Source organism: Saccopteryx bilineata, chromosome 5 (genome assembly GCF_036850765.1).
Source record: "Saccopteryx bilineata isolate mSacBil1 chromosome 5, mSacBil1_pri_phased_curated, whole genome shotgun sequence".
NCBI lineage: Eukaryota > Metazoa > Chordata > Mammalia > Chiroptera > Emballonuridae > Saccopteryx > Saccopteryx bilineata.
In genome coordinates this window covers 54,357,580-54,374,001 of record NC_089494.1, presented here as the reverse complement: position 1 = coordinate 54,374,001, position 16,422 = coordinate 54,357,580, and the positions used below count along the sequence as shown (strand labels likewise).

At 35.3% G+C, this 16,422-nt stretch overlaps 1 protein-coding gene across 1 annotated transcript in view; it reads left to right on the top strand.

The window, feature by feature from the left end:
- The window catches only part of ITGA4 (integrin subunit alpha 4), an 87,653-nt gene that overhangs the window by 26,541 nt on the left and 44,690 nt on the right, over positions 1-16,422 (top strand). The window contains exons 10-11 of the mRNA XM_066233688.1: positions 4,318-4,429; positions 15,935-16,029. Coding sequence (XP_066089785.1) covers positions 4,318-4,429; positions 15,935-16,029 — 207 coding nt within the window. The remainder of the gene's footprint in view (positions 1-4,317; positions 4,430-15,934; positions 16,030-16,422) is intronic.

Genomic DNA, 16,422 nt, shown 5'->3' with positions numbered 1-16,422 from the left:
CGAGCAGGTGACCTCAGCATTCCAGGTCAACACTTTATCCACTGCACCACCACAGGTAAATCTGAAATATGAAATATTTTTAATTTCTTGATTTGACAACTGGAACAAGACATGTTTTAATAAAATGTTAATTTGCACATTTACATTTGTGTCAAGATTACATTCTTGATAAGAATATATAATTAACATAGTTTATTCCAAAGTGGATATAGTAATTGTAGAAATACATAATCACTGGTTATTGCTGAGTTTTACATTGTGGAGAATATTCTGGGGTAGAAACTAAACACTTGACAGATGAGTTAAAAGAGGGTTGCTGGTCTTGTCTTGCCAGTCTATGTTCTTCGCATTAAAGCAAAGAATTGATAGGGCCTTAATGGGGTCTTTTGGGCCTACCTTTGATTTAAGAGCAAGAACAGGCTTATGAGAACATTAGTCCATTTTTTTTAAGGCATTGAATTTTTAGTTAGTATTCAGCAAAGTAAAATCTGTTTCAAGAATGTATTTGTAATCTTATTTAATCAATGGTTTCACAACATTTAATTTCTTATATTAAGAATCAAACAGGCCCTGGCCGGTTGGCTCAGTGGTAGAGCATCGGCCTGGTGTGCAGAAGTCCCGAGTTCGATTCCCGGCCAGGGCACACAGGAGAAGTGTCTATCTGCTTCTCCACCCCTCCCCCTCTCCTTCCTCTCTGTCTCTCTTCCCCTCCCGAAGCCGAGGCTCCATTGGAGCAAAGATGGCCCGGGCGCTGGGGATGGCTCCTTGGCCTCTGCCCCAGGCGCTAGAGTGGCTCTGGTCGCAGCAGAGCGACGCCCCGGAAGGGCAGAGCATCGCCCCCTGGTGGGCAGAACATCACCCCTGGTGGGCGTGCCAGGTGGATCCCGGTCGGGCGCATGTGGGAGTCTGCCTGTCTCTCCCCGTTTCCAGCTTCAGAAAAATACAAAAAAAAAAAAAAAAAAAAAAAAAAGAAAAGAATCAAACTAAACTTTTTGTAAAGCTGGGAGATTTTGAAAGTTCAGATGTAAAGCAGGAATATTATTTATGCATTGGAATTTTCTAGACTGTTGTTTACATATAAATTTAATAGTAAAAGCATATTATCTACAAAGTGATAATACCTCATTAATAGTGATATCAGGTAGTATTATTTATTCTTGCAGAGATATTTTAAATGGCAAAAGAGGAGCCCTACTTGCAAGTCGACCCTCCTGTTCTTTCTTCACTCCTGCCCAGAGGCACCACTGTTGAACACTGGGGTTAATTTCATAATTGATTTCAGCTTTTATTTATTTATTCATTTATTTATTTATTTTTGAGAGAAAGAAAGAAAGACAGGGACAGACAGACAGAAAGGGAGAGAGATGAGAAGTATCAACTCTCAGTTGAGGCACCTTGGTTGTTCATTGATTGCTTTCTCATATGTGCCTTGACTGAGGGGCTCCAGCCAAACCAATGATGCCTTGCTCAAACCAGCAACCTTGGGCTTCAAGTCAGTGACCTATTGGCTCAAGCCAGTGACTATGGGGTCATGTCTCTGATCCCACACTCAAGTTGGTAAGCCCATGCTCAAGCCGGATGAGCCTGCTTTCCAACTGGGTTGAACCTGGGTTTTGAACCTGGGTACTCAGTGTCCTAGGCCGATGCTCTAGCCACTGCACCACTGCCTGGTCAGGCTGATTTCAGCTTTTAAAACCTACAATGGCATAGATTATTTTTACTTTGTTCCCTTCCAACTTCTTGTTTTATACCTCTCTCAAAAGGCCCTAACCACTACCACAAAGGTTTTATAGTAGTACATTGGTACCTTGAGATACGAACAGACCAACATACTAATTTTTTTTAAGAAACAGATGCAACTCAGTCTGTATTTTTGTTTGAGATACAAGTGAAATTCCGAGACACAAGGTGTGGTTTGGGAAGCTGCCGCTAGTTGGCGCGTTGGTACACGGGTTCAGTATCGGCAGTTTGATATACAAGTTGACTGACCTATGAGCTCGGTTACAGAATGAATTAAATTCATATCTCAAGGTACCACTGTATATAGTTATTAATCTGGGTTTCTCTACTGGAATGTAGACACCATGTGGAAAGGGATCATCTGTCCTGATTACTGCTATTTCCTCAGGGCCTGAAACAGTCCTGGACAAGTAGGTGCTTAGTGATTTTTTCTGAATGAATTCAAGAAGAAATGATACTTAAATAAATATGGCTTCCACTTAGTGGTATGATTCAAATAATTTAACAACTAGTACTCTGCCTTAATGACTGTTTAAAATATAAAAAACCAATATACTGAAAGGTAGTTTATTATTTCATGCATTTAATACTTAAGTAAGAACAATAAAAGAGATACACAAAGCTAGATTATAAGAAAGAGTTTTAAAATATTAATGAAAAATATTAAATAATACCTGTCAAAAACAATAAAACTGCTATTTAAGGTATTTCCTCCATATTGTGTAACACAAAACTGAAACAAATGACAACTCGTCACCCCTGGTTGTTTGGCACTTTTTCTCTTTACGTTATATGTTATATGCTTGTTTACTGAAGTAACAAATGTGAAGGAATAAATGTAATATTTCATCAAAGGTATAATGAGTTTTATGAAATGAGTAACTAAGTATTACAAGCATAGTTTCGTCAAATTTTTTTCACCTATGGACGGAATGAACATTACTATAGTCGCTTAGAATATGCTGTTGTGCAGATGAACATTACAAAAGAGTAAATGATGTCAATTTGTGATTTCCACATCGAGCAGCTGCCCAGGCACCCACTTTAGTGAGAACCTTGATTACAAGTGCCATTTTAACAACCAGTTCGCCAAACTCAAAGAGAAATAGATATTGGTTCTGCTGAACCCATGTGAACTGGCTGAATCCCACCACTGTTTCCACCTACTTCTACTAATAGCTGTCAGGGGTCCCCAGCGAATTCTTGGTCACCATTCTCTGTGACTGGAGCATACTCGAAGAAGAGTGATTACCACTGTTTTGAAACTTGCCCTTGGAACTTCAGTGCCACTGCATGTTCTTAGGTCTGCACCTTCTCATCCTCGCTGCAGTCTCTTCTGCCTTCTGCTCTTTAAAGTAGGTATTTCTCTGGGAGCAAAATGAGTATAGGGATTTTTTAGCTGGAAAGTGAAAGATGAAGGGCACTTCCCCAGGGGAAGAACTTGTGCGTGCTTAGAGAATGATGAATGGACTTATTTGAGCAGGGGAAAAAGTCTATGATGTGTAAGTAGTGCATGGATTTATCATTTTCTACAAGGGAGTGACATGATTGGAGTTTAGAGAGTCTGGTAGCTATTATTGCAACATTATTGAATGTCTTATTGTGTAGTAACTCATTTTCCAACTTCAGAGATAGCAGTTAACTAATTTATGTTCCATTGCTGCTGGAATAAGGTTCCAAAGGCCAGCCTCAATTGTGTCACTCCTCAACTCAGAACCTTTCAAGGGCTTCCTTTTGTCCTCTAAGCTGAGAGTAAATTGCCCCCAGCATTCGCAGTTTCACCCACAAAGCTCCAATCTGAACTTTTTTGATTTCACTCATGATAATAATGTCATGCTTAGTTTTTCATTATTTTTTTCAGTTTTACACTTGACATTTCCTCAGTTGTCAGCTATTAAGTCTTACTGTTGTTAATTAAAGGTGATATTCAAAGTACCTTATGTCCTTGGTTGAGTACTTGGTTTCATACTGTTCATTACAACCAAATTCTTTAGAATTTGTGTTTTGCTGATAATTTTCTCTGTTTATCATAGTTATGCCCAACCTTTAATAGCCACCTATTCCATCATTTATGAAATCTCTCCTGCCTCTCACAATTAGGCATGATTTCCTTGCTTCTTGGTTTTGCAAAGCAGTCTATACTTCTAAGTCATTTATATTCTTGGGCTGATAGCCTTTCCTGCAACTCTGGGCTTCTTCATAAGGGAGTGTTTCACAAAAACATATTGTCTTGTCCTCTTTCACCCTTTCAGTCTTTGTATAGTGCAGTGCCTTCAGTAGGAACTCAATAAATATTTGCTAAATTGAATTATGAAAATGATTTATTGGATTTTCAAAGCTAGGGATCATGAGTTTGACAATTTTTTATATCCTTTGAGTTGTAATCATGGTATTATGTGTTGACATATGCTTGATAAATATTTACTGAATTGAACTGAGATGTGTGTACTAAGCTCAGTCTGTAGTTTGTCCAACTTGTTTGAAGCATTAGAAAAAAATCTATATTCAATTACAACAGTAAATCATGGGTAATATTGTCAGGGAATGTTATAATGACACCTTTCTTCCCCTTTCTAGGGAGCAGTAATGAATGAAATGGAAACAGAGCTCATTGGAAGTGACAAATATGCTGCAAGATTTGGAGAATCTATAGTTAATCTTGGTGACATTGATAATGATGGCTTTGAAGGTAATTAAAACTATCCAATTTGGTACTTAATTTCTGCTTTTAAAATGGTACATGGAAGAGAATATGATTGGCATTTTTATGTTTGTCTTTTTATAGAAAATGGAACAAGAATGATATGCTTAGTTTTTCATTATTTTTTTCAGTTTTACACTTGACATTTCCTCAGTTGTCAGCTATTGAGTCTTACTGTTGTTAATTAAAGGTGATATTCAAAATACCTTATGTCTTGATTCTAAGACCCCGTTCATTATAAGTGGCACTTTTTTGTGCCCCTAAAAATGCTATTAAATTTGACCCATCATTTTTCTATTTTAAGAAGGATTCTGATACCAGAAATATTAAAATGTGAAAAAACAGCATGTCATAGACTCATTGGATCATACTCTTTAACTATCAGTTTAGTAAAGATTTTGACAACGCAGTGGAAGCTGGCTGCAGAGCTAGAGGAGGGTTCTGAAAGCCCCCTGCTAGGTCAGAAATTCCTGTTCAGCTGTTGCATTGTGGTAGGATTTGAGGCATCCCAGGTTTGAGTCCTGAGCAGTGGGGAGGGTGCATCTAGCAGATTCAGGGATAGTAGCTATTTATCAACAGATACGGAATAATTTCAATAATGGAATAGATGGAACCATCATAAATGTGCTTGCCTATTGCCTGGAGATCAGCTCTGCTGTTGAAGTACTTCTCTCTACCAGCCTTCTCTCTTCAAATTTGCTTCTTTCAATCTAGCACTGAGTGACAATCAAGTCTGTTAAAACTGGGTATAAAATGATGAATAGGTTTGAGAGAGTGTGTGTGATTCCTAGAGAGTGCAGCATATAAGTATTTGATATTTATTTTCAAAACCAGAACTGTGTCTTCTTGATATGGTCATTGACAATTGGTATATGGTAATATGAAGTCAAAACTTACATGGATATTAGAAATTAGTGCAGTGAGTTTGGTAAATTCTCAATTCCTTAATTTCTTTTTATGTCTAACTACTTCCTTCATTCTACTTTCAATATCTAAAATATTACTCTGCAAGAAGAAAGTTAATGGATTCTTGAACATATGTTTCCAATGAACCCTATTACCTATAAAATAGTGTAATTTGGTATATAAACATTACTATTTCTGGAGTTTTTTACTGTATTAAAAACAAAAGGAGATAATTATATGGAGATATTTTTATGCTTATGATTACAGAAATAACATTTTACATTAAAGCATTCATAAAATATTGTGATAAACATTTTTAGTTAATTTTTGTGTATGATGTGAGATAGTGCTCTAGTTTTAGTTTTTGTTGTTGCTATTGTTGTTTTTGCAGGTAACAGTCTAGTTTTCCCATCGCCATTTATTACTGTTTTTCCCCACCGTATATTCTTAAATTAATTGACCTTATATGTGTGGATTTATTTCTGGGACTACTCTATTTTGTCTCAATGTTCTAAGTGTCTATTTTTATGCCAATATCATGCTGTTTTGATTACTATAGCTTTTTATTACAGTTTGAAATCAGGGAGCATGATGACACTGGCTTTGTTTTATTTAAGATTGCTTGGCTATTCGGATTGTTTTTTCTAGTTCTGTGAAAAATATCACTGAAATTTATAGTGTATAGGTCCTTTATAGTGTATAGGTAATAGGGTTCATTGGAAACATATGTTCAAGAATCCATTAACTTTCTTCTTGCAAAGTAATATTTTAGATATTGAAAGTAGAATGAAGGAAGTAGTTAGACATAAAAAGAAATTAAGGAATTGAGAATTTACCAAACTCACTGCACTAATTTCTAATATCCATGTAAGTTTTGACTTCATATTACCATATACCAATTGTCAATGACCATATCAAGAAGACACAATTCTAGTTTTGAAAATAAATATCAATAAGTTGGTTAAACTTATTCCTAGTTGTTCTTTTTGATGCAATTGTAAGTGGAATTATTTTTTTAACTTCTCTTTCTAATAGTTTGTGAATGTATGGAAACACAACAGGTTTTTGTATATTGATTGTGTACCCTACAACTTTACCAAAATTTTTTTTATTCTAACAGTTTTTTTGATGGAATCTTTAGGATTTTCTATATATACAATCATATAATCAACAAGTAGTGACAGTTTTACTTCTTCCTGTTAAATTTGAATGCATTTTTTCTTTCTTTGTACTTTCTTTTGCTTGCTTAATTGATCTGGCTAGGACTTCAATACTGTGTGGAATAAAAGTGGAGAACGTGGGCATTCTTAAATTGTTCCTATTACTAGATGAAAAAGTTTCAGCTTTTCACCTTTGATTGTGATGTTAGCTATCACTTGTCATACGTAACCTTTACTGTGTTGAGGTATGCTTCATCTAGACCCCCTTTGTTGAACATTTGTATCACAAATGTATGTTGAACTTAGTCAAATGCTTTTTTTTTTTTTTGCATCTATTGAGATGATCATATGACTTTTTTTCCTAGGTTTTGTTAGTGTGGTGTATCATGTTGATTGATTTGTGAATGTTGAATTCTCTTTGCCTCCCTGGAATAAATTCTACTTGGTCAGAATGTGTGATCCTTTTAATGTGTAATTGAATTTGCTAATATTTTATAAAGGATTTTTGTATATATGTACATTAGGAATAATGGCCTGTAATTTTCTTTCTTTTTTTCTTTCTGTCCATACCATGAGTTTGGAAGCACTTCTTCCTTTTTAATATTTTAAAACAGTTGATAAGGATAGGTATTAAATCTTTTTATAATGTTTGGTAGAATTCACCAGTAAAGCCATCTGGTTCTGGACTTCTGTTTCTTGGGAGGTTTTTGATTACCAATTCAGTCTCCTTACTAGTAATCAGTCTATTTAGATTTATTGTTTCTTCATGTTTAGTATTGGGTGATTGTATGTTTCTAGGAATTGATCCATTTCTTCTAAGTTGTCCAATTTCTTGGCATATAATTGTTCCTAGTAAATTCTTATAATCTTTTTTATTTCTTTGTTAATACATTGGTTGTTCAGTAGCATTTGTTACTCAGTTTAGCATTGGTTGTTCAGTTTAATTTCCTATATTTGTGATTTTTTTCTTATAATCGATTTCTAGTTTCATAGCATTGTAGTCAGAAAAGATGTTAGATACAACTTCAGTCTTCTTAAATTTATTAAGACTTGCTTTGTGGCTTAACTTATCTGTCCTGGAGAATGTTCCATTTGTACTTAATCAGAATTTGTATTCTGCTGGTCTTGGATGAAATGTTCTATATATATCTATTAAGTCTATCTGGTCTAATGTATTATTTAAAGCTCATGTTTCTTATTGATTTTCTGTCTGGATATCATTGGTGTAAGTGGATATTATAGTTTCCTGTTACTGTATGCTGTCAATTTCTCCCTTCAGGCCTGTTAATATTTGCTTTATTTAGGTGCTCCTATGTTTACTGCCTAAATATTTGCAAATATTATCTCCTCTTGTTGGATTTACCCTTTTATCATTATGTAATTTCCTTCATTATTACAATCTTTGTTTTAAAGTCTATTTTGTGTAATATATAGCTACTCCAGCTCTTTTGTTTTCCATCTTCATGCAACACTTTATCCATTACTTTCCTTTCAGTCTCTGTGTGTTCTTACATTTGAGGTGAGTCTCTTGTGGGTAGCATATAGATGGATTTTTTTTTTTAATTCAGTGAGCGACTTTTTGGAGAAGTTAGTCCATTTATATTTTAAGCTGTTATTGATAAGTATGTAATTATTGGCACTTCATTATTTTCTAGTTCCTCTCTGTTTCTTTCTTCTTGTTTTCTTCCCTTGTGCTTTGATGATTTTCTTTAGTGTCATGTGCAGAATCCTTTCTTATTATCTTTTGTGTATCTAGCATTGGTTTTTGCTTTGTGGTTATGATGAGGCTCATATATGACAGCATATATAATTATAAAACAATGTTTTAAGTTAATAGCAATGTATATTTGAATACATTTTAAAACTCTGCATTTTTAATCCCCTCTCTGATGTTTTATATTTCTTGTGGCAATTTACATTATTTATTTTGATTTTTCTTAATTAATTATTGTACTTATTGTTATTTTTACTATTTTTGCCTTTTAACTTTCTTTCTTTTTTTTAAAATAAATTTTTATTAATGTTAATGGGATGACATTAATAAATCAGGGTACATATATTCAAAGAAAACATGTCTAGGTTATCTTGTCATTAAATTATGTTGCATACCCCTTGCCCAGAGTAAGATTGTCCTCCATCACCCTCTATCTAGTTTTCTCTGTACCCCTCCCCCTCCCCCTAACTCTCTCCCTCCTTCCCTCCTGCATCCTCCCTCCCCCCACCCCTGGTAACCACCACACTCTTGTCCATGTCTCTTAGTCTCATTTTTATGTTCCACCAATGTATGGAATCATGTAGTTCTTGTTTTTTTTCTGATTTACTTATTTCACTCTGTATAATGTTATCAAGATCCCACCATTTTGCTGTAAATAATCTGATGTCATCATTTCTTATGGCTGAGTAGTATTCCATAGTGTATATGTGCCACATCTTCTTTATCCAGTCTTCTATTGAAGGGCTTTTTGGTTGTTTCCATATCTTGGCCACTGTGAACAGTGCTGCAATGAACATGGGGCTACATGTGTCTTTACATATCAATGTTTCTGAGGTTTTGGGGTATATACCCAGTAGAGGGATTGCTGGGTCATAAGGTAGTTCTATTTTCAGTTTTTTGAGGAACCACCATACTTTCTTCCATAATGGTTGTACTACTTTACAGTCCCACCAACAGTGGATGAAAGTTCCCTTTTCTCCGCAGCCTCTCCAACATTTGCTATTACCCGTCTTGTTGATAATAGCTAATCTAACAGGGGTGAGGTGGTATCTCATTGTAGTTTTGATCTGCATTTCTCTAATAACTAATGAAGCTGAGCATCTTTTCATATATCTGTTGGCCATTTGTATTTCTTCCTGGGAGAAGTGTCTGTTCATGTCCTCTTCCCATTTTTTTATTGGATTGTTTGTTTGTTGTTGAGTTTTATGAGTTCTTTGTATATTTTGGATATTAGGCCCTTATCTGAGCTGTTGTTTGAAAATAACATTTCCCGTTTAGTTGGCTGTCTGTTTATTTTTTTATCAGTTTCTCTTGCTGAGCAAAAAACTTTTTATTCTGATGTAGTCCCATTCATTTATCTTTGCCTTCACTTCTCTTGCCATTGGAGTCAAGTTCATAAAATGTTCTTTAAAACCCAGGTCCATGAGTTTAGTACCTATGTCTTCTTCTATGTACTTTATTGTTTCAGGTCTTATATTTAGGTCTTTGATCCATTTTGAATTAATTTTAGTACACGGGGACAAGCTGTAGTCGAGTTTCATTCTTTTGCATGTGGCTTTCCAGATTTCCCAACACCCAACACTTTCCCAACACTTGTTGAAGAGGCTTTCTTTTCTCCATTGTGTGTTGTTGGCCCCTTTATCAAAGATTATTTGACCATATATATGTGGTTTTATTTCTGGGCTTTCTATTCTGTTCCATTGGTCTGAGTGTCTATTTTTCTGCCAATACCATGCTGTTTTGATTATCGTGGCCCTATAATATAGTTTAAAGTCAGGTATTGTAATGCCCCCAGCTTCATTCTTTTTCCTTAGGATTGCTTTGGCTATTCGGGGTTTTTTATAGTTCCATACAAATCTGATGAGTTTTTTGTTCCATATCTTTAAAAAATGTCATAGGAATTTTGATGGGAATTGCATTAAATTTATATATTGCTTTGGGTAATATGGCCATTTTAATTATATTTATCCTTCCTATCCAAGAACAAGGAATATTTTTCCATCTCATTGTGTCTTTTTCTATTTCTCTTAACAATGCCTTGTAGTTTTCGTTATATAGGTCCTTTACATTCTTTGTTATGTTTATTCCTAGGTATTTTATTTTTTTTGTTGCAATCATGAAGGGGATTATTTTTTTGAGTTTGTTTTCTAATATTTCATTGTTGGCATATAGGAAGGCTATGGACTTTTGTATGTTAATTTTATATCCTGCGACCTTACTGTATTGGTTTATTGTTTCTAGTAATCTTTTTGTGGAGTCCTTCGGGTTTTCGATGTATAGGATCATATCATCAGCAAAAAGTGATACCTTTACTTCTTCTTTTCCGATATGGATGCCTTTTATTTCTTTGTCTTGTCTGATTGCTCTGGCCAGAACTTCTAGCACCACGTTAAATAAGAGTGGAGAGAGTGGACAACCCTGTCTTGTTCCTGATTTAAGATGGAAAGTCCTCAGTTTTATGCCATTTAATATGATGTTGGCTGATGGTTTATCATATATGGCCTTTATCATGTTGAGATATTTTCCTTCTATACCCATTTTGTTGAGAGTCTTAAACATAAAATTGTGTTGTATTTTATCGAAAGCCTTTTCTGCATCTATTGATAATATCATGTGGCTTTTGTTCTTTGTTTTGTTGATATGATGTATTACGTTAACCCTTTTACGTATGTTGAACCATCCTTGAGATTCTGGGATGAGTCCCACTTGATCATAATGTATTATTTTTTTAATATGTTGTTGTATTCGATTTGCCAGTATTTTGTTTAGTATTTTAGCATCTGTATTCATTAGAGATATTGGTCTGTAGTTTTCTTTCTTTGTGCCATCCTTGCCAGGTTTCAGTATGAGGGTTATGTTGGCCTCATAAAATGTGTTTGGAAGTATTGCTTCTTCTTCAATTTTTTGGAAGACTTTGAGTAGACTAGGAATCATGTCTTCTTTGAATGTTTGATAGAATTCACTAGTATAACCGTCTGGGTCTGGACTTTTATTTTTGGGGAGGTATTTAATAGTTTTTTCTATTTCCTCCCTGCTGATTGGTCTGTTTAGGCTTTCTGCTTCTTCTTGACTCAGTCTAGGAAGGTTGTATTGTTCTAGGAATTTATCCATTTCTTCTACATTGGTGTATTTGGTGGCATATAGTTTTTCATAGTATTCTACAATAATTCTTTGTATATCTATGATGTCTGTGGTGATTTCTCCTCTTTCATTTTGGATTTTATTTATTTGAGTCCTGTGCCTTTTTTCCTTGGTGATTCTTGCCAAGGGTTTGTCAATTTTGTTGATCTTTTCAAAGAAACAGCTCCTTGTTTTATTGATTTTTTTCTATAGCTTTTTTGTTCTCTATTTTGTTTATTTCTGCTCTGATTTTTTTTATCTCCTTTCTTCGGCTGGTTTTGGGTTGTCTTTGTTCTTCTTTTTCTAGTTCCTTAAGGTGTGAAGTTAAGTGGTTTACTTGGGCTCTCTCTTGTTTGTTCATATAGGCCTGAAGTGATATGAACTTTCCTCTTATTACTGCTTTTGCTGCATCCCAGAGATTCTGATATGTCGTATTGTCATTTTCATTTGTCTATATATCTTTTGATCTCTGCGCTTATTTCTTCTTTGACCCATTCATTTTTTAGAAGTATGTTGTTTAGTTTCCACATTTTTGTGGGTTTTTCTCCCTCTTTTTTGCAGTTGAATTCTAGTTTCAAGGCTTTATGATCAGAGAATATGCTTGGTACAATTTCAATTTTTCTAAATTTGCTGATATTGTCTTTGTGGCCCAACATATGGTCAATTCTTAAGAATGTTCCATGTACACTAGAGAAAAATGTATAGTCTGTCGCTTTGGGATGAAGTGTCCTGTAGATGTCTATCATATCCAGGTGTTCTAGTATTTCGTTTAAGGCCACTATATCTTTATTGATTCTCTGTTTGGATAACCGATCTAGAGCCGTCAGCGGTGTATTGAGGTCTCCAAGTATGATTGTATTTTTGTCAGTTTTTGTTTTAAGGTCAATAAGTAGCTGTCTTATATATTTTGGTGCTCCTTGGTTTGGTGCATATATATTAAGGATTGTTATGTCTTCTTGATTCAGTGTCTCCTTAATCATTATGAAATGACCATTTTTGTCTCTGAGTACTTTTTCTGTCTTGTAGTCAGCATTATTAGATATGAGTATTGCTACACCTGCTTTTTTGGGGTGTTGTTTGCTTGGAGTATTGTTTTCCAGCCTTTCACTTTGAATTTGTTTTTATCCTTGTTGCTTAGATGTGTTTCTTGTAGGCAGCATACAGTTGGATTTTCTTTTTTAATCCATTCTGCTACTCTGTGTCTTTTTATTGGTAAGTTTAATCCATTTACATTTAGTGTAATTATTGACACTTGTGGATTCCCTATTGCCATTTTATAAATTTCTTTCTGTTAGTTTTGTATCTTGTTTGATTCTTTTGTTTTTTTATCATTTGTTTTTGTTTGTTTGTATTCCATACTTCTTTCCTCTGTTGCTACCTTTTTTAAGTCAAGTGTTTTTTTGGTGGTTTTTTCAAGGGTGGTTACCATTAAGTAATGAAAAGGGTACCTACCATATTCATTGTAGTACCCTATCTTATGAGTATTTCTGCGCTTCATCGTCCTTTGCTACTGTTAATCTCCATCCTCTCCCCCCTTTTTTTCTTTTGTTGTCACAGCCTTTTAACTTTCATGCTCTCTTTCTAAGTGATTAATCCAGGATCTTTACTATATATATTTATTTTTACTGGTGAGCTTTATACTTTCATGTTTTCTTGTTACTAATTAATTCCCTTTCTTTATGGTTTAAACAAGTCTCTTTAATATTTCTTCTAAGGGTGATTTAGTTTGTAACAAACTCTTAGGTTTTGCTTGTCTGGAAAATTATTTCTCCGTCAATTCTGAATAATAACCTTGTAGGGTAGGGTATTCTTGGTTGAAAGATGTTCTTCCTTTTTTTTAATGTAGTTTTTTTTTAAAGAATTTATTTATTTATTTTGGGGGTGGGAGAGAGAGAGAGAGAAAGGAAGGGAGGAGCAAGAAGCATTAACTCACATATGTGCCTTGACTAAGTAAGCCCAAGGTTTCGAACCAATAACCTCAGCATTCCAGGTCGACACTTTTTCCACTGTGTCACTATGAGTTAGGCTGATTTTTTTTCTTTTAAATACTTTAAATATGCCATACCACTCCTTTATGACCTGCAAAATTTCTGCTGAAAAATCTGATAGCCTTATGAGGGTTTCTTGTACATAACAAGTTGTTTTTCTTTTTCCTCTTGCTGCTTTAGGAATTTCTCTTTAATTTTTGACATTTTAGTTACATCAGTTCCTTGAATAATGTCATTTCAATGTCATTTTGTTATAACAATGATGAGGAAAAAAAACAGGGAGAAGCTCCCGCTTTGTGAGATTCCTCCCCATGGTGGGTCCCAGCACCAGGGAGTGGGGTTTTGGGCAAGACCGTGTCTCTGCCTCTCCTCCCTGTCTCATATTATCATCAAGAATCAAGGTTTAGAATTCGTTACTAAGGAGCAGCCACAACAGTTAAGTGTATACCGAGCCCTGATTAACAAAATTGCTAACTGACTTTATCTTCAGTGGCTACAGGATAGTTCTCCAGCCACTCCTCCTCTTGACCTCCTTCCTCTCCCCTCTGTCTTCCTCCTCAGTCTTTCCTGTTATGTTCCTATGTGCATTTAGTCCGCACCCATATGGCTGCAGGTATTCCAAACTCATTTCGATCTCCGCATGTGCCGTGCTGCCTCTCGTTCCCCTGCTGCTGTTCAGGCTGTTTGCTCTGTCTAAACCAGGGGTCTCAAACTCAACTCAGCATGTGGGCCGCAGAGCAAGATCACAGCCGTTTGGCGGGCCGCACTAGATCTACAAAAGGCAACTGTTACGCAACACTTTTCTCACTGCAGTTGAAAACAAAAAAAAACAGTACAACAAGCACAATTGTACATGCAGTTTACTCAGTGTCACAAAACGACCAGAAACTGTAGTTCGCATCACAACTGCTGTTAACTAAGCTAATATCTAGCTAGGATGCTAGAGAAATGAAAAATACAAGTAGGCCCCTAGGCTTACTTAATTTTATCCAAAATATTTTGAACTTCCTGGATTAGTCTGCGGGCCGCGAGTTTGAGACCCCTGGTCTAAACGGTCTTCTCCCTTTTGCTCAACTGTCAGTGACTATCAATACTTTAACCTGAGTGTGGATGTCATCTATGGGAAGTCTGCTCTAATTTCTGCCACTTTCTTGCATGCTGCTTTATGATTCCGATTTTACTTATCCTCTCCCACTAGACTTTTAATTGCTTCTTGTGTTACTGCACTGTCTTGTCAGCTCCTGGCAAATGCTTGGAATGCAGTAGGTGCTCAATAGTTGTCCACTGACTGAACAAATGAATGGGTGTTGTTTGTCTAGGAAAATTTAAAGTAATTTGTACAAGTCAAGGGGGTAGCCTTGAGTTTAGTAGGTCTAAACAAAATAAGTATAGAGTGTGTTAATAAGTTATTTTTAGGTAAAAATAGAAAAGCTTTTGCAGTTTTAAAATTGAACAGTATTTGGCTCAAAGTTGTATATTAAAGGTGATTTTATTTGCATTAAAATAGCAGTAAAAAATTACCACAGTAGCTGTTAAAAAGATTGTAGATCTGATGAACAGTGATAAGAAATGAATATCATAAAAGCAAACTTTTTGTATTTTAGATGACTATTAAAGTAATAAGAAAACATTGCATATAAATAAAAATATGAATATACCCAAATAAATAGACAAAATAATTAGTAGTAAATAGTGGAATGCTCTTACACCTGTAGAATTTTTCCTTTATATACTACGTATTTATAGTACATAAGCAACCATATTATCATAGTTTCTATTTTCCCTTGGCTTTTTTTATGTGACTTGATTAAATCTTTTATTTTCTCCGGCTTTCCTAATCTGATGTGAATCTTAGTAAAATCATAAAAGTGATGTGTAGTTATCATTTTGTAGAACAAGGACATTTTCTGATATCTTGTGTGTATGTGTGTGTGTGTGCACGTGTATGTGTGTGTGTGTACAGATACCCTGAACAAATACCTTAATTACTTTCATTGGAACAGGACTTAATTCAGAAGTTATTTTGCAAATGAAGTAAAGCCTAGAACTCAAAATAAGGATTCTTTGGTTATGTTCTTCATAGATGATAGTAATTTATTACATGCTGGGCACTGCTCTGAGTCCTTTAGATGAATAATGTCCTTCTGTGTGAGTGGTCGAGTTCTCTTATGAGCCTGTGTTATAGGGGAGGGAACAGACAAGGAATAGAGAGGTAAAGAATTGGGCCCAGCATAACAGCACAGCAGCAGTCCTGGGGTCAGGCCCTAGAGGTCTGGCACTAGGGCCCATGCCCTTGGCCATTCTGTTAGACCACCTCTCGTCTATGGCCATACCACCCTGAACGCGCCTGATCTCTTGTCTGTTAGACCACCTCTCAGACGCATTCACTCTGCTTCTGCCAGGCAGCCACTATTCTTTACAACCCTGTACATTGTTGTGATGAAAAATTTTTGATTTTTTTCTAATGAGAAAAGTGTTAGTATTTTTTATATATAAGGAGTATTTTTGTATTATGTGATATAAATTAAGAAACATGAAAATTAGTTTTTGAGTTGCATTCTTTGTATTAAGAATGTATTTTCCCACCCTTTCAATTCCTGAATAGATGTTGCTATTGGAGCTCCACAAGAAGATGACTTGCGAGGCGCTATTTATATCTACAATGGCCGAGCAGATGGGATCTCAGCCGCCTTCTCACAGGTGGGAGATGATGCTGTTTTCTAAAGAATTGGTAATAAAAGCTTCTTTAAAATTTCCACTGTGGATGTGGATTTTTTTCTTAATTTGCTCATTCAAATACTTAACATTCTACTTTACAAGTTTTTTGTTATCATTATAGTATATGGTCTCATTTTTTAAGAGCGTTAATAAGTTTTTGGAACCACTTATTTTCCATATAGAATAGTGTTCATTTCTATTGTAGTTTGTCTTTAACCTCTTAAAGATTTTTCTCTGCATTTCATTAAATTTATGTTCTGAGGTAATATCCATACTATTCCAAATAAGCCCATTTGGATTTGATTAGCTGTGTCATGTCTTGTGGCTGAAGTCCCGTATTTCGTGGAGATCACGCAGGGAGAGCAGACACTCATC